We start from the raw sequence: 22,115 nt of genomic DNA on the forward strand, positions 1-22,115 counted from the left end.
GTAGTTGAAAATATAATTGTATCACAGAGAAGAGTGAAGAAGGAGTATGGCTACCGCATCTCGACGTCAGCGGTGTTGACGAACTCAGAAGTTGCTGAAGATTTCCTTTTAACTTTTTCCTTCCTGAAAATAAAAACAATAAAGACGCTTTGAAATTTTTCGAAATTTTGGGAAATACGCAAACAATCATATTAACATTGAGGGCCCAAAACTTCCAATTACCAACCCCCGACAGTGGTGGCTCAGGGAATAGAACGCAACTCTTCCACTGAGATGACCCGAGTTCGAATCCCAGCGATGGCCCACCGCATTTGGCTGACATCGACTACAATGCTGATGTAAAATATCCTCAGTGATAAACGGATCATGGGTTGCTGTCGGAGATTTTCGTGGTTTTCCTCTCAGTGTAACTTAAATGCAAGTTAGTTCCATTAAAAAATTCTCTACGAAGACTCCCTTGTCTTCGTAGGTTATAAATTGCAAGTTGAACTTTGATAGTCGTAAACTTAAAATTGGGTCGGCTGTTGAACAAAAATTATGTATATAACTACCCTGCATATTTTGGCAGTCAAAAATATGTCTGTTTTTCCCCACAGAAAACGCCTTTCTGTGTGAGATTCCGTAACTTAATTAATATTTAGCAATACTCATTTAGCATATCGGAGTTTAACGTTTTGAACCATTAGGATTCATATTTAAAATTTGAAAATCCAATTATTATAACAAAGCCAATTCAGAGTTATATTTTTTTCACTCCGTTTACATACGCTATACAAACTGGGAACTGGTATCTGATCAAAATTTGATTGAGACTAAATGTTGCACAAACATAATTTGGTTAGGCATTAGTAAACTCGCGCAGTAATAGTGTTATAAATTAATTATAATTTATGCATCCTCATACCATTCAATTACACTGGGGGAAAAAAATTTCCTTTGCATGAGATATTTAAGCAGATATTAGACATTTTCGTGTCACTTATTTCAAATTTATATTCGGTTTTCCTCTCAAAGCTAGTTTTTTTCTTTTTCGTTCGATGACATTTTTCTTTTTTTTCCATAATGTACAAGTTTAAAAACGCCATATATACACATGGTGTAGGTCACATGATGGTCACATAAGGGTTGCGACTGGATTAAAATTGCATAGAGACCCATGCCTGGAAATATCATTATACGCCGCTGTGGGCGCTTCCCTATTATGAACTGTTTCTTCGTATGCTTCTGAACAGGTCATAATAGAGAAGCGCCATTAGCCAAGTACGACAACATTACTGGGCATGGGTTCCTACGCAGTTTTAATCCTAATCATATGTCCATACTCTACTAGAAGTTACTCGCAACATTTAAGCTAACCCCTGTTTCTCGTAACTTTTTTAATCTTGTACATTTCGCCAAAAATAGACTAAAAATGTCATTTAAAAAAACATCTGTAACTTGAGGAGCAATATTAATTCTAGATCTGAAATCTCTAAACCCGAATTAGGTAAGATCAAGTTTTGTATAAACGCAACAAAAATTTGTTCCTCAGAATTACCTAGCTATTGCTTTATCGCATTTAATTATCATCATAATAACAATATCATAAAAATGATTCGCCATCATCTTAATAATAACATTATTCAGGACTTCATTACAACAATAATAAGCTTAATTAGGACTTAATAATCATAACATCAATAACAGTGCTGTTTGGCTATTTTAGTCGAAGGTACCCTTTTAATAATGCGCGCAAATGGAACGGAATAAAAGGTTAACTTGCCTGGCAAACAACTCTCCTTCTTCTAAAGTATCCGGTAATACTTGTCCTATAGTTTTGGGAAGAAGTAACAAAAGTAATCCACTAATCACAGATAAACCACCAGGAAGAGCCATTGGGACGACTGGATGTGTGACGTCAGCCTGTCGTCAGAATAAATATATGAAATCAACCCTCATAATTTCCTATAAAACTTACTAAAATGAACGAATTTGCATGCATCTAAATTTAGCAGACCAGCAAATGCATATTTCCAATAACCAAAAAAGTATTAAAAACAGCTCATAAGTACAAAATGATTCAATATTTTTCTTTTTATGCAAATATTTTAGTACTAAGTAAAAATATGCTTGAAAAATACTCCATTGTCAGCGATTTTCAAACATTTAGTGAAATTACCTTTAGCAGAGCTGCAAACATTTGCAATTTTTGGGGGGAATGTTTTACCCATATGAATGCAGATCACGAAAAACTACATATTTGAATGTCTAAAATGTATAGATGTGATTTTTGCATGAGTGTCAGCATTCACAATTTTGGAGGAAATGTTTTTCCTCACATATATGTATGCAGATCATGCTAAACTACGTTTTTGAGCATGTGAAATGTATAGATGTGATTTCTGCGATCATACAAAAATTTAAGAAATGGTTGAAAAACTATTTAATTTTCACAGTTTTTCAAAGAAATAGCTCATTTGTTATTAAAATATAAATGATTCAGAAGATATGTATTCAATACTTGAGTTACTTATCGGAGATAAATTTTAAACTAAAATGGTAGTGAGAAGTTTGCCTGCTTAAATAAAATCTTATGCCTACCTCTTCTTTGCACGGTTTGAATTGTTGTGGCAAAAAATGTCCGCATGCAATGTGTTAAAACAAGTTTTTTCCTTGTTTTTTTCTTCTTTTTTTTTACATAGCTTTTAACAGTTGACTGGAAAATCAGAAACTGGACCCAGTCCCAGTCAAATGTTTTGCCACTTACCAGTTGCCTAATAAAAGGGGCAAGAAGAGCTCCAATTCTCGCAAATGTTGAACTAGATCCAACAGCGACATTTCTGACCACAGTTGGGAAAATCTCAGCAGTGTAGATGTAAACAATATCGAAGGAGCCTGAGCTGAAGAATTTTCCACCCATGGAAAAGGCTATGACCCACCAAACCATGTCTGTAAGAGAAAGTAATAAAATAATAATAATGCACTACAATAACAACCAATGTAATTAGTAGCCAATAAATTATATTTCCATTATACAATAACAGCCTTTGCAAATTTTTCAGTAATGTACAGATAAAATTATAACAATCATTAACACGTTGAATGCCATGGGGGTCACCAGTGACCGGCACTGAGTTTGTTCGCAGCGCCACGGGGGTCAGCGATGACCGGCGAAGCCAAGATTTTTAAAAACACATAATTCGAGTAAATTTTTAATTTTTTTTATATTATTATCGTTACTATATTTCTAAACAATTCGTAAGCTTATATGATTCACCACTATTATCTAATATGTCATGCTAAACCTTTTGAAAAACTAGCAAAATCTGTCTAAATTTGCACATTTAGTTTGTAGTTATTTATCGTTTGGCCAGACGAACAAGACATGTAAAATTAGAGTGGCATTCAACGTGTTAATAGACATTTTTGAAAATCTTGTTAAAAATACAGAAAGAAAAGTGCAAATTATAGACGCAAATTATGATTCAACCGAGAAAGAAATATAAACTCTATCCAAAATTGCTGAATCACTATAGAGGAATGAATCAAATAATGATTGAAAGCGGAGAAAAAAGTGACTGCATTGTGCAACCGAATTTTAAAGTTTTTCTGTTTTTAGATAAAATTACACGACTCTGTAAAAAACCAAAGGTGCTTGATTCATATATCAAAACAAAACAAAAACCCATCGCGTATCATTTTCGTGTGTAGAATGTCGCCTAATGTTTCGGTGAATTCTTGAATACCTCTCTTCCGAACAAATTTAGAGCCTCGAAATTTCATAAAGGTAGGTACGACTTTTGTCTCCAAAAATGCCATCAAGATCGCCAAAAAGGTCTCCAAGTTAGCGATGGTACCATTGCCAATCCGAGCACCTTTACAATGCCTGTAAATTTTTGTGCTATTAAAATATGTTACGTAGATTAGCTAAAAACTGGAATTTTTGTGAAAATAATTTTATAAAAAAATAAATAAATACAGATTCATTTTTTTCTGCCAAAAATACGTGAGAAACACATATTTTCATATAAAAGTATTTTTTCATGTTGTACAAAGTTATTAAAAATAATTCAAAATCTTACAAGACAGACAACTGGTTTTGATACTTTTGATTTGATTTCTGGTTAGTCATTTGATAGATTTCGATATCATTTTTGTGTCCTATATTAATGTTTACCCTTTGTACTCGAGATTCTTTCATTGGTTAAAAAAAACGTATGTAAGCAGTAAAACTTTCCAAGACAAAACTATCAATGTTTACATGTTAACCATAAAATACCGGGAGGCTGCCAGTTAATAAATGTTAAGCAGTACCATAAGCATTAAGATGTTAATACTTTAACGTATAGAGTAATCAGTATTTTTTAGACGGCTCTGCAGACGGAAAAACACCTCTTGAGTGCAAGGGGTTAATTTGGCACCCCAAATGCATTTACTTTTTATTTTCATTTCTAAAACTTTACATTAAGGGCGATGATTAGCAATGCCCAAACTTAAACTACCACCTTTTATTTTTTTACTAAACTTATACTGATTCCGTATGAATACATTTATGGCTCTCCCGTCCCAAAAAGCTTAACCCTTTACGGAACTGCAAATTTCGGTTGCACATTTTAGTCAAGCAGCACATTTATATCTACCCAGGCCTACCAACTACACCGCTTTTCGCAGAATATTAGGTAGGAATATAAAAACTAACATTTTTAGAGCACTTTAAAAGCTTCTCCATGATATAACTAGAACAAAGTGGCACTCTATATAAACTTTTGAATCATTTACAACCAATGGTATGAAAAATGAACAGAACAAGAAATAATACAATGACTCATAAACTCAACTACCACTAGCAGGATTTTTCCAAAAAGCGTACAGAGCTGGCAGCGCCAGCTTATACGACCTTAGACGATCTGTTCTTTATTGCTTTATTGAAATTACATACATTTGCCGGCTTGTTTGCTCAATTTAGGCTTATAAGCCTTTGTCAAGTAGAAGGACAGATAGAACAATTTAGAGTACATCACAAAGAAAACATCCAGGGTTACGACGGAATTCGAACCCGCCACCTCCACGCTTCACACTGCATTTGGCGGGCGATGCCGCTCGGCCAGGGAGGTCCCACGATCTGTTCTTATTAACGATACATACTTCATTGCTTTTTTGCTTAAAAAATAGCGGTAGCTAAAAATTGATGAACATATTAAAGCAAACAGTTTTGAATTTTAGTGGTATGTAACTTTTTTTTAATTAAATATTGCTAAATTGGCAACTCTGAGCCCGGAAAGGGTTAAAAGAAAGCTACTAACAAATGTGTTAAAACATTAACTTGGCTACCAATAGAAGAAATTTGACAGCTTTCTATAAAAAGTGTTATACCTACCGGCTGGAATGAAGATCGTTATGATGAGGCATATACCTGCACCAACATTGGCGATAAGAAGACCCATTCTGTGACCAATGTGTCTGCAGAGGAACAAGAATATGACGCCAGCTGGCAACTCTACGGCTCCGCAAATGAAGAAAGTCCAATAGGGATCTCCTCCTAAGTCATTTGTATTCCATGAGAGAGCATAATATATGTAAGAAATAACAAACCTGAAAATATAAAATGCAAATTATATTTTTAGAGGCGTCTGAAAACAATGGAAATGGTAAATTTCTCGAGTTAAACGTATCCGTGTGAAATATTTTCAAAAGATACATTCAAGCATACCAAACTCGACCACCAGTATCGTTGTCGTACTTCAAAATCTTTAATAGATATCCATTTTTTTAATTATAGATTTGGATTCTCCAGAAGAAGAAAAAGTACTAACTGGTTTTTGTATTCGTGTTCATAGATGGCGCTATGATTAGAAAAGGAAATTGGGGTTCAAATTGTTCCATTTCATCTGAAAACTGGCGTTTAACAGTAGATCCATTTTTGAGTTTGTGTGATTTAGATGGGTTTTTTTTTCATGTGTCTAAATTCCGGTGATGTGTAGCATTTACCATACGCTCTATGATGGTTTCGCTTATGTCAAGGGGGACACCACGGATCAGCCAATAGTTACTGGTAAACAAACATCAATGCGTAACTGTCCATCCAGTGGCGTACGCAGAATTTTTTCAAGAGGGGTGTTCATAATTTTCTGAAACTACTAAAAGAAATTCGAGTCTGTAATAAAGCACTATTATTTCCCTAATTTAGACAGCTGGACAATTTTGACTTTTTATTTAGACAACATTGTTTAGTTAAATTTTGATTTGATTTTTTAAGTTTAGGAACATAATGTAATATCTTCTGAAAAAAGTCCAATGTCAAATGGGTGGGAAGTAACACTTTGAGGACCACATTCACATTCATCAGATTTTGTTATGCTAGAAACGTTTTCTTCAACGGAAGTATCACATTTCTGTACAACAGAAAAACTTACATTGGTACTGGATGCTATCACCTAATTAATTTCAGGTTGTGATTTTTTATCAAAATAATTAAAAATTGTTAAATTCTTGCGTTTTGACATTCTAAAGATCCTAGAACAGCAAATATATATATATATATATATATATATATATATATACTGATTTCTTCACTAGTCGAAATAGTGGCGACGACGGGTTCAGTGATTGAATGAACTTTTTGTTAAGACAAAACAAAACATATTTAGCGACAAGCTCCGAAAGACAAGCGACAGAGATAACTCTTAGTCGGACTAACTCCACTGTACTCCGTTCCCCCTTTTATATAATTTTTCACCGCTTCTCCAAAATTCTCAAATTGTCTCTAAGACGACAGAACGTCTAGGATTCCAGATTCATCGCGTAAAGACCTCACGAATGACAGCTAGTCTCGAAAACTATGCTGGCAGGACAGAAAGGAACCAGTCCGTAACAGTATCACGTGAATTTGGTTTCAAAAGTACAACCCTATTATAGTAAATGTCTTTTCAGTATTCTGAGAAATACCGTGAGAAAAAGAAAGTTGGCATAAGGCAAATAAAAATATATAGTCTTAAAAAATAATAGCACGCATAATTTCTACTAAAATTTTTATTATTGCCATTTTATCTGAGCTTAAGGGGGGTGTTTAAACCCCTAAACTCCTCCCTTGCGTACGCCACTGTGTCCATTTTACTTTGACGTTCCGTTGATATATACCAAGGGTGGCTAAGCTCCTTAATAGTCAAGCCATTTTTCAAAACTTGAAATTTTTCGCGAGCCGCAGTTAAAAAAGTATTTAAAAGGTATGCAAAAAAGGTATTAAAAATTTCTTTTTACATAAATTATATTTATTGAAAACGTATAAGTAAAAGTGCAAAATATGTGTATTGAATTTAAATACTAAACACATTTATTTTACTTATCTTGATAATTCTTTAGAATTTTGTGAATAATTGGTGGCAGCACTTCTCAGTAATTCTTTGAGATGGTGCTTAGTTAATACTGATCGGTGTTTGGATTTCACGAATTTTAAAGCGGAATAAAATGATTCACATAAGTACGTTGTCCCGAATATTGAAATAATTCGACAAGCAGCCTTTTTTAATTCAGGATACTTCGATTCTGATTCAAATTTCCAAAATTCAGTAATCGACGTCGACTTATATTTTAAGTGTAGAGCTTGATCTTCTTGCATCTCTCTTAATTCTAATTCTCCAGATGCTTTTTGTCTCACAATTATATTCGAAAGGGAAAACTCACCTTGAATTCAACAAAGTTGCACTTAGTCTTTCATATTTGTTTTCAGTAATTTAAAAGACATTTCGAAACACATACGGAACGATAATAATTTTTTAAAATATAATAGCACAAAAATGAAAAGGGAACTCGGGTACATTTATCGAGAGCCGCATGCGACTCGCGAGCAGCAGGTTGGCCACCCCTGATATATTCTATCCAACACTAGGCTTACATTACAGAAGATTGGGGTGCACCTTGCCATGAGTTCCTAAGACAAGAGGGGGAAGGTTGTGTTGCTAATGAAGAATTAATGTCCTGTTATTACAAGGATTACACCCGACAAAAAGTATGACGTTGTCTTCTACTGTAAAAACTAGAGTAAAACCTTTTTGTTAAGGGAAAAATTAAAGAAATGATATGACTTTCCCAACCTACAAAGTTTAATTCCGCACTCCCATTTGTAGTGACTCACCTTTGTAACCACCCCAGAGCGTGAGTCTGGCACCTGAAGAAGTTCTCGCAATATCTGGACATTAAAAAGCAAAAGAATAGCATCAACAGAATAAAAAAAAAGTCGCAGATCGTTCGTTAACTATCTGTATAGGGCGCAAATATTTTTAAAATAACATAAATCCATTTTAAAAATAAATTAAGTAGATTACAGATTTTAAGTTTTGTATGTCAATCGAATAATAATATGAAAATGGTATTTTTTAAAAGTGTGAGTATAAAAAATTTCTAATTTATATTTGCTACAAAAAAATTTTTTTCGTCACTTCTTATTCTTTAATCATAAAGTTACAACAACTTAAACTGGTGAAAAAAAATAATTATCAAAATTTCGTTGTGTTTGTGAAACGTTTGGTAACAATGTAAAGAGTACTTATTTGAAGATAAAAATGGTAGGGAATCAAGGCTCAAAACCTACTTTACAATAAGAAGAATCGAAGTTTAAGGGTATGTTCAGTTTGTAATTTATGGGTTGATTTATTTTGTAAAAACTGAACGCACCCTTAAACTTTGACTTAAAATGACATGAAAGATGTATCCAAAATTAGGATATTAGCTGATCTTCCATCGCTCTGCATAGTTAGAATTCTAACCATATGTTTGAGATCTTCTAAAATCATTCAACACTATCCTTCATTTACCGAACTTGATTTTTGGGAGTCATTTCATATTTTGAAAAATTCTAATTATTTAATTAATGTTCAAAGCATTCAGCTTTTTCCGAATATTTGGAAGTCTATTCCAATTTAATCTGCTGCACTCTGGGGCTCCCACCAAATCCCCTCACACTTGTTTCTTATCTTTCCTTTTTATTATCTTCTTCAAACTTGCTTCCTCTATTCCTATTGGTTAAACTCGTTAGCACGTGCTTATCCCTTTACTTCTCAACCATCATTTGGAGTTTAGACACTAAAGAAGGTTCTTATTTACAGAACTGAAATAGTATGTCCATTTCAGTACTTTAGTTTGTGATTCATTTGCGTGTTTTTTTTTTCTTCTTTGCTTTAGTTTACACAGCACATAGTACACCCTAATCTGTTTTGGTCTAAATAATGCTAATAATTAAATCGTTTATTTAGCGTTGGAAATTTAGAGCATTAGTTTCAAATTTAAGAAAAAATCTTTAATTACTATAAGCAATTGTTTAAGAGACTCGAAGTATTTACTTTTACCATAAATAGAACAGTATAAATATGTGTGGCAAGAAAGTTTGTAATTTTTTTTTCTTTCTTTGCAAGCACCAGTATTTTCGTTGTGCCACTTCTAACTAAGTATGAATTTCAAATAGTCAAATAATCGATAAAGACCTATCAGTATAGTTTAAAACTGCGATATTAAAAACCGAATTGCACCTCATTCAATACACATTGTATTCACATTTCTATAACTAGCAGTGCTTATAGTGGTTTTTATTAACTCTATATTCAATCCAATCTTATTCGTTGAGAGGGAAAATTAAATAAAAGTGCCAACATACCAACAAAAATAAATATTTAAAGTACTCCTTCTTAAAGCTGGTGTTTTTAATAGATCGAAAACTGTTTCATCTCGTTTCTTTTCTTCTGTTTTCGATATCTATTTAAATGGAGAGAAAAAATCCTTAAAAATTCTGAAAACATTGAGTTTTTAATGTTAATACATCCAAAACTTTAGACATTATATTCAGAAAATAATATATAAAAATATCATAAATGATTCATCCAGTGTTAAAGAACTGTTCATTTACGCATAAGATGTACGAAGATTAGAAATTCATGGAATGACAATTATGAAGTGACTCAGGGAGGTTGGAAGGTGCGTTTATTTCAAGAAGTAGTTGGGTATGGGGTGGTGATTTTTAGTTAAAACAAACCACCAAGTAGAAATTAGTTTTTAGCTCAAAGCGACTGTCAAATCAAAGCATTATCGTCAACAATCGTGACCTCCACTAACAAGTCCAATGTGGTGGGTCTACCTCGTGCTTGATAGGCAGTCTACCGACCAAGTTTTTGCTATGTACAAATGATTAATGTCTGCTCCCTTGGTGATTTGGCACACCTCCTAATAGTAAACCAGTTAATATGTTTCTATAAATGCCCGTCGCAACAGCAGTGTTGCATTCCTACAGTGCTGTTAGCAATGGGGTGACATGAACTTAGTTCACAAGTTAGCATTAGGGTAATATAAGTTTTTTCCTTCACAATTTAGTATTGGGGTGATATGAGCTTCGCCCGCCACAAATTTATGCGCTTGCAATACCAATAGCATTGCAACAACATTTCGCTGCTGCTATGACAGGCATTGATAAAAATATGTTGTTGAAAGCATTTACGTAACTGGTTTACCACTAGAATGTGTGCTGGGTTACTAAAGGTGCCCACATTGAACATTTGCCGTATGCAGCAGAATCTAGGTGAGTACGTGTAGCTCTCATCCACCTGTCATTGTACTTGTAACTAAACAGTCATTTAAAACTCTAGGAATCATTTAATTTAACCTTGTATTTCGATTTCGAAATGTAATATTTGAATGACGAAAAGAGGTTCCCAAACTATTGAGGTAAAGGAGAGCAAAAGAGTTATTGAAATACTTACACATCAGTTTTGTTTGTCAATATCTTGAGGAACAGATCCGTTCAACCTTTCAGGTTTCAGCGTATTTTTTTTTTCCACTTTGAGCAAACTTAAATTCTTTTTTTTTTAAAGAAACTTCTATTGATCTGCTTTTTTATGCATCCGTTTAAGTTATTAATATTGAGTAGTGGACAAAATTTCTCTATGGTATTTTTTATTAAATTATTAAAACAATAACTTTGCTACCACTGTGAAGAATATTTTCTGAAACAGCGAATGTCTCGTAGAAGCTGAAAGGTAAGTCCAGGGACGTAATTTTCCCTTATAACAGATTATAACTTTAAATAATTATTACTAGTTAGCGCTTTTACAAGTAAAAATATATATTTAAAACAAAGGTATACTAACATATAATAGGTAAACATTCAGGGACAAAACTTACCCATAGAAGAGAAAATACTGGTAGTAAAACCGTTTAATTCCTAGTTAACTAAATGTAGGGGTAAAATATTTTTGACACCGCAAATAATTTACTGCTATAGAAGATGTTTACTTGTAAGTGCTTTTGCAAGTAAAAATATATATTATGAGGAAAAAAAATTTAATCGTTGAAAATTTATTTTTCTCAAAAAGGGAAGAAGTGAAATAGGTTTGCTACTGGTATTTACTTTTTTCATTGCAACCATGCGAAATGCATTACTCATTAGACTCTCGCTAGAAATCGCATACAATCATCGTTATAAATCGTTATCAATCGTTATAAAAAAAACGGTAAAGAACTGCAAACCAAAGTTTAGAGATTTTTCGGGAACTTTAGTTAACTTGTTAAACTGCTGAACATGGATAAACTGAAACAAAGTGGCATTTCACCTACTCCTTCGAATTCCTTAACCCTTTCGCGCCGACTGTCACAAAAATGTGCCAGCATGAATCCGTATCAATCAGGGTAAGAAGATAAAACTGGTAATCAAAGTATTTCTTTAGCAGTTTAATTGTGGGCGGAGTTATAATTGTTTGATTTATTTAATTCAGCATTATTTTGTTCAAAATAAGACTATTTAGTTATACTTTGAATTAACATTGATTCTTTGTATGATTAAACTAACAATAATTAAAGTATATGCAAAGTAAGTCTGTCAAATTAGCAACGACTACATTTAAGTTACCTTTTTTTTTATTTAATTACAGCTTGATTCTGATTTTGTACGAATGCTTTTCTGAATCACCCGTCCCCAAGGGGTTAAGTAGTGGTTAGTAAAAACGTTATAAATCGAATTTTTGAACCAAAAATGATGCATTAAAATACTACCATTCGAAAATATTTATCTGCTGTCTGGAGCAAAACTGGCATCATTGCATTAAAAGCTTGCGCAGACTATTTAAAGGAGAACCAGTTTTGAGCTTGAACTGAACTTCCATCATAAAAGTACCCGAAAGAGTTTCATCTTACTTTAATATTAATATATTTCATGAATTAATATGTGATGTTTAACAAGAAATTAAGACGAACTAATCACATTCATTCATCAAACAGATTTCAAGACATATATTCGCTGCCACTTTCTTGCTTTTACTAGATTCTCTATTGAATGATCATTGGTGATCTTACACAAACCAAGAGGATTCTTATACCCTGATTTAATAAATCATTGTAAAAAATTAAAAGGCCCTTTCGAGCCTTCAAAGTCTTGAGAAATATTCAGGCTGTGACACCTATAAAATCTACAGCTTTAGAAGCAAAACTAATTTCACGTTTGAAATCTACACACAAGAGTTAAAAAATATTTTATTGTATAAATGCAGCAAAAAAAATTGTTCCTAGTGGAATCTGCAGAATAACTGATTTCAACACTTTATCGGTAACATTTCCATACGTTTCGGACACTATGTGTGTGCATATTAAGGATGACCATTAAAGAGTACTACGTGGAAAAAAATTTGCTGTTTTTCGAAGACTATGAAATGATATGCTATTTTTATGACTACTGAGAGTTTGTGACTATTACTTATTACTGCTAGGTCAAGTTTCGTGAAAATGAAAAGCGTTTGTTGTCTAATTTTTTAATGTACAAGAACTTACTCCAATGCTGGATTACTTAGGCTCAAAAAAATTTTCAAAAACTGGCAATAAGGCAGTGATTTTGTTAATTTTCACCTAATGAATAAATGTCACCAAATTGGCGATTTTTAAAAAAGTTTAATAACTTTTAAAATATTTAAATTATTTGTCCATTCTAAAGACCAGATAATTCTTCACGGCAAGATTATATATATGGTTTAAAATAATCGCAATGCTCACTTAAACTGAGGAAGTTTTTTTCCTTGGTGACAGAGCTTCGTGAAATAGCATTAATCACTTTCATTTATGCGTGAGTGGTGTTTACCTTTTGTTGACGACTGACGTAATTGTGAATAGATGCCTTCGCTTGTTTCATGTCTTTCCCGTTTTTCTCTGCAGCAATCAGTAGTGTCTTCTCGAGTTGCGTGTACTTGCCGTGTGTCAATAGCCATCGAGGTGTTTCTGGAATCATCCTGGTGTAAGACAAATATGTGTAATTACAAGACTCACAGAAAGATGTTTAGACTTGAATACGGGTAAAATATGACTCTATAAATATAAATATGTTATTGCATCGTAATGTGTAGCCATGAAAAAGCCCCCAATTGACAACATTTTATAGTACTTGAAAATATGAAAAAGATTTGCTTATTTTTTATAAAATAGTTTTAGATTTTGTATAATAATAAAACCAACTTAGTTATGATTGCTACAAAATATTTATACTGAAATAAATAATATAAGAGTTTTCGGAATAATGATAAGTCACTTTTTAAAATTGGTCAAAAAAGTAGTTTGTTTTTAAGAGCGTTTTTGGAGAAAAAAATAATTAAGTTCCATATAGACAATAATAAGAGGTTTTTCTGTGCATTGTGCTGCTGTCTATAAGACAATGCAGAAACTTTTAAACTGTTTTGAAACAATGTAAAGAAAAAGTTTGTTGTAAAGTTTTAATGGAAAATGTGGCTTATCAGTATATTGCCTAGACCCCTCTTTTATTTCTGAAAATCTCGCATGACTGTTTGAAACAGAAGTTTTAGTTGAAGTTAAACGAGAAATTACCAACAATATATATAACCTTTTCTCCACTTTTTCTGGACACGAATTTTGAAAACTTTAATCAGTTTCTCATATTTTTGTGAGCGCCATCATTATAGCTCAATAATCCAACTTACGGTGTTATGATTTGCATGAAATGCTATAATGGAACAATTTAGCAGAAGGTTAATGCTCAACGTAGAGCCGTAGTGGCTCAGGGGATGGAGTGTCCGCTCTCCAACGAGATGGACCGGGTTCAAATTCCAGCAAGAACTCATCGATACGAATTCTGCTTCTGGCTCGCGCCGACCACAGTTCTGACGTAAAATATCCTCAATAGTAGACGAATCATGGGTTAGAGTCCCCTTGCCGTCAGACTAACCATGGGAGATTTTCAAGATTTTCCTTTCCATGTCGCAAATGTGGGTTAGTTCCATCCAAAAGTCCTCCACGAAGGCAAAATTACTCTAAATACTTGATCCCAGGAGTTCCCTTGTCTTCTGGATTGGGTTCAAAATTACAAGGCTACGGAGTTGAACACTGATAGTCGTGAGCCCAAACTTAGGTCGGCTGTTCAACGACGGTTATAAAATGTTCACCGTAGTTTTACCGTTAACGCTATTTGAGCTTCACAGATTACAGAGTATGCGCGAAACTCTCTTTCACAAGTCGCAACATCGCAATGGGGTAGACGATAAGGTGAGCGTTACGGTAAACTCTATGCAAATTCTTTCTCGTTATCATCACCATTTATGATTAGCATCATATTACCCCTCATGTATTAGTGATACAAAGCTGCATCATCATATATGTTTAGCATCAGATATCACCGAGTTAATGTTTATTGGTGAAAAGTTTACTAAAATGGAAAGAAGCTTTGAAAATTTCCATCCGTTCAAAGACTATTGATTCTAATTTTAAATTTTCTAAGTTTTTGTTTGTCGAACAAATAAACAAGTAAGTATGTTACCAGAAGACTGACAAGAGACACAGCCAGGGAAGTGTAAGAGCACATTGGAGCCAGAACCAGCTTGGGATGAGCCAGGCTATCAGAGGCATCAACATATAAGCATAGGTCCAGCCAAACTTGAACGTGAACAGGTAGATTGATCTGTACTCAACGCTCACCACCTCAGATACTGTAAAAGAAAATATAATTCCATTTAACTGAAGTATTCGAATAGCATTTTTGATGCCATACATATGGAGGAATAAAATCCGGGTTAACCTTTTTTTGAAGAGCTAGTTTTATTTTTTATATTTTTTATTTATTTATTTATTTTTGGAGCCGACCAGCCTGTGTAGAGGTCAGGGTATTGGCCTTGCATCAGAAAGATTCTGGGTTCGAATCCCGGGCAAGGCATGATTGTTCTTACCGTCTCTGTACTATCTGTTCTTACTGTGGGAACAACATTAGCCCACCTAATATGGTGCCCCTGAAAGAGTGGGTAACAAATCTGTCCTTCAGATGCCTATATTGACGATAGGTCATCCCCCAGGTGGGCAATGGAAAAAAAATTGGAAGTGAGTATGGTACAAATATGCATTGCTGCCAAAATTACGATTGTAGGGAACGATTTCATAAAATGGTACACAATGCCTGCCTGCCTTTTCAAGAATGATTTTCCTGAATGTGGTAGAGATATATAGGGATAGAAAAATCAATACTAAGCACAAATATTTGTACATTTTGCCAGAACTTAAGAACACCATTTATATGCATTTTTAATTTATTCATATTTAGTGATGATTAAATCCATGCTATATTAACTTAACAGATCAAAGAATTAAATTAAAAAGCATAAGTTTTAAAATCATTTTAAATATAAAATTAAAATCTTCCGAAAAGTCAGGAAGAATTGCCAGGCTTCACAATTTCCACAGGCCTTGGAAAATTTTAATAGTAATATTACATTCACGATAGTGCTAGTAGAATTTAAAAGATTTTTAAGGTACCATTTTATCATTTTTATATAAATATTTAAGCAACTCCTGACTCAACTATATATATCATAATTTTAGCTTGCGGTTGCCTCTTATATTTTGAGCCATAAGTATTATGATGACCATTGTTATCTATACATACGCATGAGGAAACAAGAAACACACTTACGTAATACATATGATATGGTATATGTGGACGTAATTCCCATGGCGAGAAAGAAGCGCAAGACGACAAACATCATGAAGTTTCTGGACAATAGAGTCAGAAGACCGGCGATTAAAAACAAGCAGACACATACAATCATAACAGGCCTTCGTCCAAACCTGGAGAAAAAAATCCCAAAGCACAGTTTAAAATCCTGTTTTTTTGTGGGGGATTAAAAATTAGTCTGGTACATAGCTAAATACATTTAGAATATATCACCTAGTATAAACATAAAGGGGAAATCTACACTACAAGTGAAGTTGACCATTGACCACTTTAGTAATTTGATAACATGGCCATGTTGACTTCTGCACTAATATGGCAAAATCTGTAAAATTTCTTTATATTATCCAAACCATCACTTTTCTTGTGAGCCATTAAATTTACCGCCTGTCATCATTAAATTTGGCAATTGATAAACTTAAAGAGTTTTTATATAGAGATTATAAGTTAGTTTATTTTTTCCAATTTAAAGTAGCTGCTTTAAAAAGTTCGAGTCAGATAAACAATAAAAAACTATTTAAAAATATTTACTTTATACTTAATGCAATACATAATTAGAAATTAATATTGATTTTGGTTTTTATGTATGTATAATAGCAGGCCAGCACAACACATTTTTTTTCATTGCATCTTAATAAGGGAGACCACACACAGAAGAAACAAGTTGTGAGTAAGAGACATACGTGAGGCAGATTCCCTAACTTTTGCATCAGCTTACGCACCTCTGCTCATCCTGACTCAAAAGTTGCAACTGCATATCTTTTCTGCCTATAAGTTTTAAAATTGATTTTAACCATACTACTTGTGACTAAGTGACTATGGGAAAAACCAAATTTGTACATCGCAAGTGGTCAACTTAACCGATATCGCTACTTTTAAAGTAAGGATATTATAAATTTGTTCAGTTTATTTATTTCTATAGTGTTTTAAAAAAGAAAGTCAATTTACTCAGGTTTCCTTACTTTTGAATTAACAAAATCATAAGTTTTTTTATTTTAAAATAATTTGTTTTCTATTTAGTTAAAAATAGCTTTTTTTTTAAAGTGGTCTATTCACAGAGAGGTCTCTCTACTTTCAAATTAGCAAGTTTATAAGTTTTTTAGCTTATTTATTCCTAATTTACAGTTTAAAGTAGCATTTTTTTGCTAGGTCCCAGTCTCAGAAAGGAAAGAAAAAATATTTAAAAATTCTTGATTTACTTTATATAATAATTAAAATATATTGATCTTGATTTTTTAGTTGAAATAAAACAGATCTACACATTCGGTATGCTTGGAGCCCCAAAATGTATTAAAATTGATTTTTATCACATTTGATATGATTTCGAACGTATGAAAATAGTTTTTAATCATCTTTACTTTAAGGAATTTGGTACACTTACGCTAAAAAAGTGCCTGGTTTTCAAGAAAACTCTACTGATTTTCTAAGATTGAGAATATAGAAAAAAACTGAAACAAAAATTAAAGTTTCCAGTACAGTTAAAATTATATCAAATAATAAACACATACCATTATGATTCCCCTTAATAGGGTAAACTAACCAGTGAAGGAACACTTAAGCTTCGCTTGCCTTTTAAAAAATCATATTAATTTCAAAATTCGTAATTTCAGTTAAATGACAGTGTCAACATATTTGTTACTAACTGCAAATTATGCAAAAAAATTGCAGAGAACTTACATAATATTGTTTTAAAGTTTTGAAGGTTCAAATAACAAGTAGTAAGAAGACCCAGTGAAGGAACAGCTCTTACCAGTGAAGGAACACAAAATTGCCCAGTGAAGGAACACTTAATTTTGGTTATTTTTTAATGGTCTTTATGAATTTTTTAGCCATACAAATACAGTCGGACATCTATTTAACGAACTTCCATTCTACGAATTTCCCTATTTTACGAATTTTTTCGAGGAACCAAGAGCATTTTGGAAATTTTTTTGTAAAATAACTTCCATATAGTGAAGTGAATTTTCTATTTATCGAACTTTTCATTGAGATCCAATTTCCCTATTTTCCAAAATATTTCCTAACATTTTAAACTTGTTAAAGCAATTTATGGGGGAAATGACATTAAATTAATTTTCGAAGCCACTGCTTTATGAAATGTATTACTGTTTTGTCTAAAAATTATCTTAGAGAAAGCAGTAAATTCCCTTTCCCTTTTTGTTTGCACTTCAAACGAAAAACTCACTTCAAATTAACGGATTTCATCCGTAGCAATTTAACTTAACGCAAGTGGTAATGTATGTTTAAAATTACTTTTATAATAAATGCAACTATATTTTTATACATAAATTTAGACTTTTTTTAGTTGAAAATGTATATAGCATGATAGTGTAACACTGGATAATGTTTTGCTCTATTCTTGCTTTCCATGCAGATTTCTTTTATGGTTAAGATTTATATGATAAATAGTAGATACTAGTTTACAAGATAAAAGTGTATCAATTGCTTTTTTAATTATGTCTAGTGTTTAAGAATTTAAAACCTGTTTTGTGTTGTTTAAGTATTTTAAGAGGTGATTTTCTATTTAACGAATTTTCCATATAACGAGCTTATTATTGGTATTAAGTGATTTTGTTAAATAGAGGTCCGACTAAAAACAAGACTATTTGTGAAATTATGAGATACAAGTACTTGTAAAATGCTAACTTTTTTCTGTAATCATGAACTAGAAATTAAAGTGATGTTAAATACAAAATAAATTTAAAAAAATCGTTCTTTCTTATAATTTGACAGTCAAATCTAAATCATTGTGTCATCCGATGCTGTTTATTATCATTATTATTTTATCACCTTTTTGTTTACTCTTTTTCCTCTTATTTCTTGAAGCTTTTTTTCTTTTTTAAGTATTTTTTCTTTCTTTTTCTTTTCCATGTTCTCTTGTTTTAATGTTTTTTAGATCTTTCAGCCTCTTGAAATTTTTGCCATTTCTCTGAAGTTAGTGCAAAAGGTAATTTATTCGCTTTTCTTCTTATTCGACCTTTCTTTTTATCATCAATATTTGGCCAATGTAAATGGCTCTTCCACAGTTCTTCTGATTTTTCAGCAACATTTCTAGAATGCCTTTCTCGAAAATAGACGGGGGAAAGGTGTCTTGAAGTTTGAGGCAAATCCATCTCTTGTTGACTTATATCTAGAGGATCTTTAGAAGTACTGATTTTACTTACAGAATCATTTCTTTTTTCAACTAAGAGAATCAGCATGAGGACTCATTTCAAATTCGATATCTAATATGCATTCATTATCAATACTAGCTTCAGTTCCTAAGTTTGACTTAACCAAGTGGTCTTCTTTTAATACGTGCTTCTTCCATATTGGAAAAAGTACAGGCTCTTGGACATTTTCGATATTAGACTCTTCCGTCAATGCTGTGTTAAAAATTTACAACATATCTTGAGGGATTTCCCTCTCAAGCTTCTGAAGAAATTGAGTATCGTTTCTGTTTAACTTTGTTTTTTGTTGAGGAACTTACTTCTAAATTCTAACATTGTAAAGTAGTTTCTATAAATTATATAATCACGTTGCTATCCTATAATGATAGCTTATTAGGAGTTCTTGGTGCAAAAGCCAGCGAAAAAATGTTCTATTTTTATGATTATATTTAATTAGTTTTCGATTTGTAAACATAGTTTATTAAGTTGCCTAACATTTGATGTAACTACACACCCTGTTAATAAATATAAATTATAATTTTTTCATAAATTAAGCTATTAAATTAACATTTTGAACTGAAATTATTTCAGGAATTATTCATACAATTTTTAACAAAATTTCGGTTGTCCTCTATATAGCAGAATTACTTATCCTAGAGTCATGTAAAATCATATATCACACATTACTGTTCATTCACTGGAAGTATTCCCAGTGTAGGAATATGCCTGTTTCTTCACTGGTTAGAAGCTGGTTTTTGTCTTTTAAACAGAATTTTGATGTATAATATGACTAAAAGTACAAGAAAATTACGAAATTTCTTTTATTTTCATTAACTGAGAAATGAACCCAGTAAAGAAACATTTGTTCCTTCACTGGTTTTTCATCGTTTGGTGATCCAGTGAAGGAACATGCCTGTTCCTTCACTGGTTGGAAGTTGTTTTTTGTCTTTTAAACAGAATTTTGATGTATAATAGGACTAAAAGTACAAGAAAATTAAAAAATTTCTTTTATTTTCATTAACTGGGAGAAAAACCCAGTAAAGGAACACTTGTTCCTTCACTGGTTTTTCATCGTTTGGTGATCCAGTGAATAAACACCCCCTTATCTCAGTACTTGATTATGCTATGGTGCTTTAAAAAAAATAAAACGTAACTTCAATAACTATATTTTGAATTCTCTTTTTCACAGTGAGAAAAATAAGACTACTACATGCAATTAATTCCACTTCAAACATATAAGTACAAACACTCACCTTATAATTTTTTCAACGAAACAAGGTGTTGCAGAGATAATAACAAATTCAAAAATTTTTTCAGAGAAATCTATTTGACCAGGTAATCCAAAATATTGCTAGATGACTTCCTATTGTTTGGCAGTAAGCTATTGTTACCAATCAATCTAAAGAAAAACTTTCAAATTCTTATTTTTAATGAATATATATGAAATGTTCCTTCACTGGGTAGTGTTCCTTCACTGGTTGGTTTACCCTATATGTATTTAAATTTCTTTTTTTTAAATTAAATAAAAAAAGGCATGCATATTAGAAGCCTCAAATTGATATTTAGCACCTTATCAAAAAATAAAGAAGCATTACTAAGGAAGGGTCATGAGACATATATGTTTTCAATGCTGCCTTCTTCACTAAAGTGATTACACAGAATTATTTATCGTTTCTGTGTATGATTCATTAAAAATTATTTTCCAACCTTTAATGGATGAACTTTTTTGACTTTATTTTTCTACAAGAATTCTAAAATGAAACATTAAGGGAGGTGATTATAGAATCCCCTGTGCATGGTAATAGTTTTTTTTTTTTTTTTTTTTTTTTTTTTTTTTTTTTTTTTGTAAGAGACCACGAAAAATCAATCTAAAAGTGGTTTGTAATGTCTGAAATGTGCTTTTTGGAAAGAGAAAAAATATCAAGAATATAAATAATTATGTTTTGAAAAGAATCACAGACAAACCACACTTTGTTTAACAGTTGTTTCTCATTCACTATCTAGACAGGGGCGATTCTTTCGTTACGTGTGTTACTTTTACACGACGACATATTTCAACTTTAACACTTATTATAATAAACTTGTTAGATATTTTTTATGTTTTTCTTAATTTGTTGTTAAATCTATATGTGTTGTAAGTTTTCAAAACGAAGATTGAAGGCGCAAATTAATTTGATGTTGAAAAAAAAAATTTCTGAAATTTTGTTACGTGTGTTACCCTTTATAATGCTAGATATTTGAAACTTTGAATATATTCATTTAATTCTGTGAAGTATAAAGGCAAAAAATTAAGATATTTTCTTTTATAGAGAGATACAATATCGAAGCTGTGTTTAGTGATTTTTAAAAATTTCTTGCAACAGTAAAAACTTCTTTATTTTGGTGAAATTGGTGCGTTACGTGTGTTAACTGAACGTTACGTGTGTTACCCTCTGTGAATATTTCAACTGAGAAGTCATAAATGTTGCACTAAAACATTTATTTATTTTAATTTAGCAGAAGAAAAACAATTTATTTTAGCAAATAAAATAGTTAATGGTCTGGAAAGATGGTTGTAGCCCTTCTTGATACTGGTTTAGAGAGTAAAACATAGCAAATCTTAGGCACATCTATTCCTTCAAAATCATTTCTGTTTAGAAACAAAAATATGCATATTTTCCAATTATTTTATGCAAATATTGCATTTTAAGTTTACAAGCATGTGCATTTGCGTCAATAATGTTCCCGAGATAGAGCATATGTCGTTTTAATTTCAGTTATAGGCGCACTTCTGATCAGGAGGGAACAGAAATTGACTTACTGACTATTTGTGTGCCACAATGTGCATCTATGCATCTTATTCAAGTATCTAACGATACTTATGCATAGATTTTATGCTTTGTATTACCGTTGCCATGTATTGATATTTTCAATTAATATCTTTATTTCCTTTTGGCTAATATATAATACTGTTGTATTAGGCATGAGTTGATTGGTTAGCTTTGCAAACAACACTAGATAGCAAATAAATTTTTTTG

General features: G+C 32.1%; 1 protein-coding gene across 6 annotated transcripts in view; it reads right to left on the minus strand.

Moving 5' to 3' along the window:
* The window catches only part of LOC107457207 (organic cation transporter protein), an 83,041-nt gene continuing 60,926 nt past the window's right edge, over positions 1–22,115 (minus strand). For all 6 annotated transcript variants that reach the window (XM_087164390.1, XM_087164391.1, XM_087164394.1 and 3 more), the window contains exons 5-12: positions 15,911–16,065; positions 14,768–14,936; positions 13,085–13,232; positions 9,626–9,723; positions 5,357–5,571; positions 2,747–2,928; positions 1,763–1,902; positions 1–123 (exon numbers count right to left, since the gene is read on the minus strand). In XM_087164390.1, the coding sequence (XP_087020516.1) occupies positions 51–123; positions 1,763–1,902; positions 2,747–2,928; positions 5,357–5,571; positions 9,626–9,723; positions 13,085–13,232; positions 14,768–14,936; positions 15,911–16,065 (1,180 nt within the window). In that variant the 3' untranslated portion in view covers positions 1–50. The remainder of the gene's footprint in view (positions 124–1,762; positions 1,903–2,746; positions 2,929–5,356; positions 5,572–9,625; positions 9,724–13,084; positions 13,233–14,767; positions 14,937–15,910; positions 16,066–22,115) is intronic.

The sequence above is a fragment of the Parasteatoda tepidariorum genome, chromosome 5 (assembly GCF_982258835.1).
Source record: "Parasteatoda tepidariorum strain Cologne lab strain chromosome 5, Ptep-v5.0, whole genome shotgun sequence".
Lineage (NCBI taxonomy): Eukaryota > Metazoa > Arthropoda > Arachnida > Araneae > Theridiidae > Parasteatoda > Parasteatoda tepidariorum.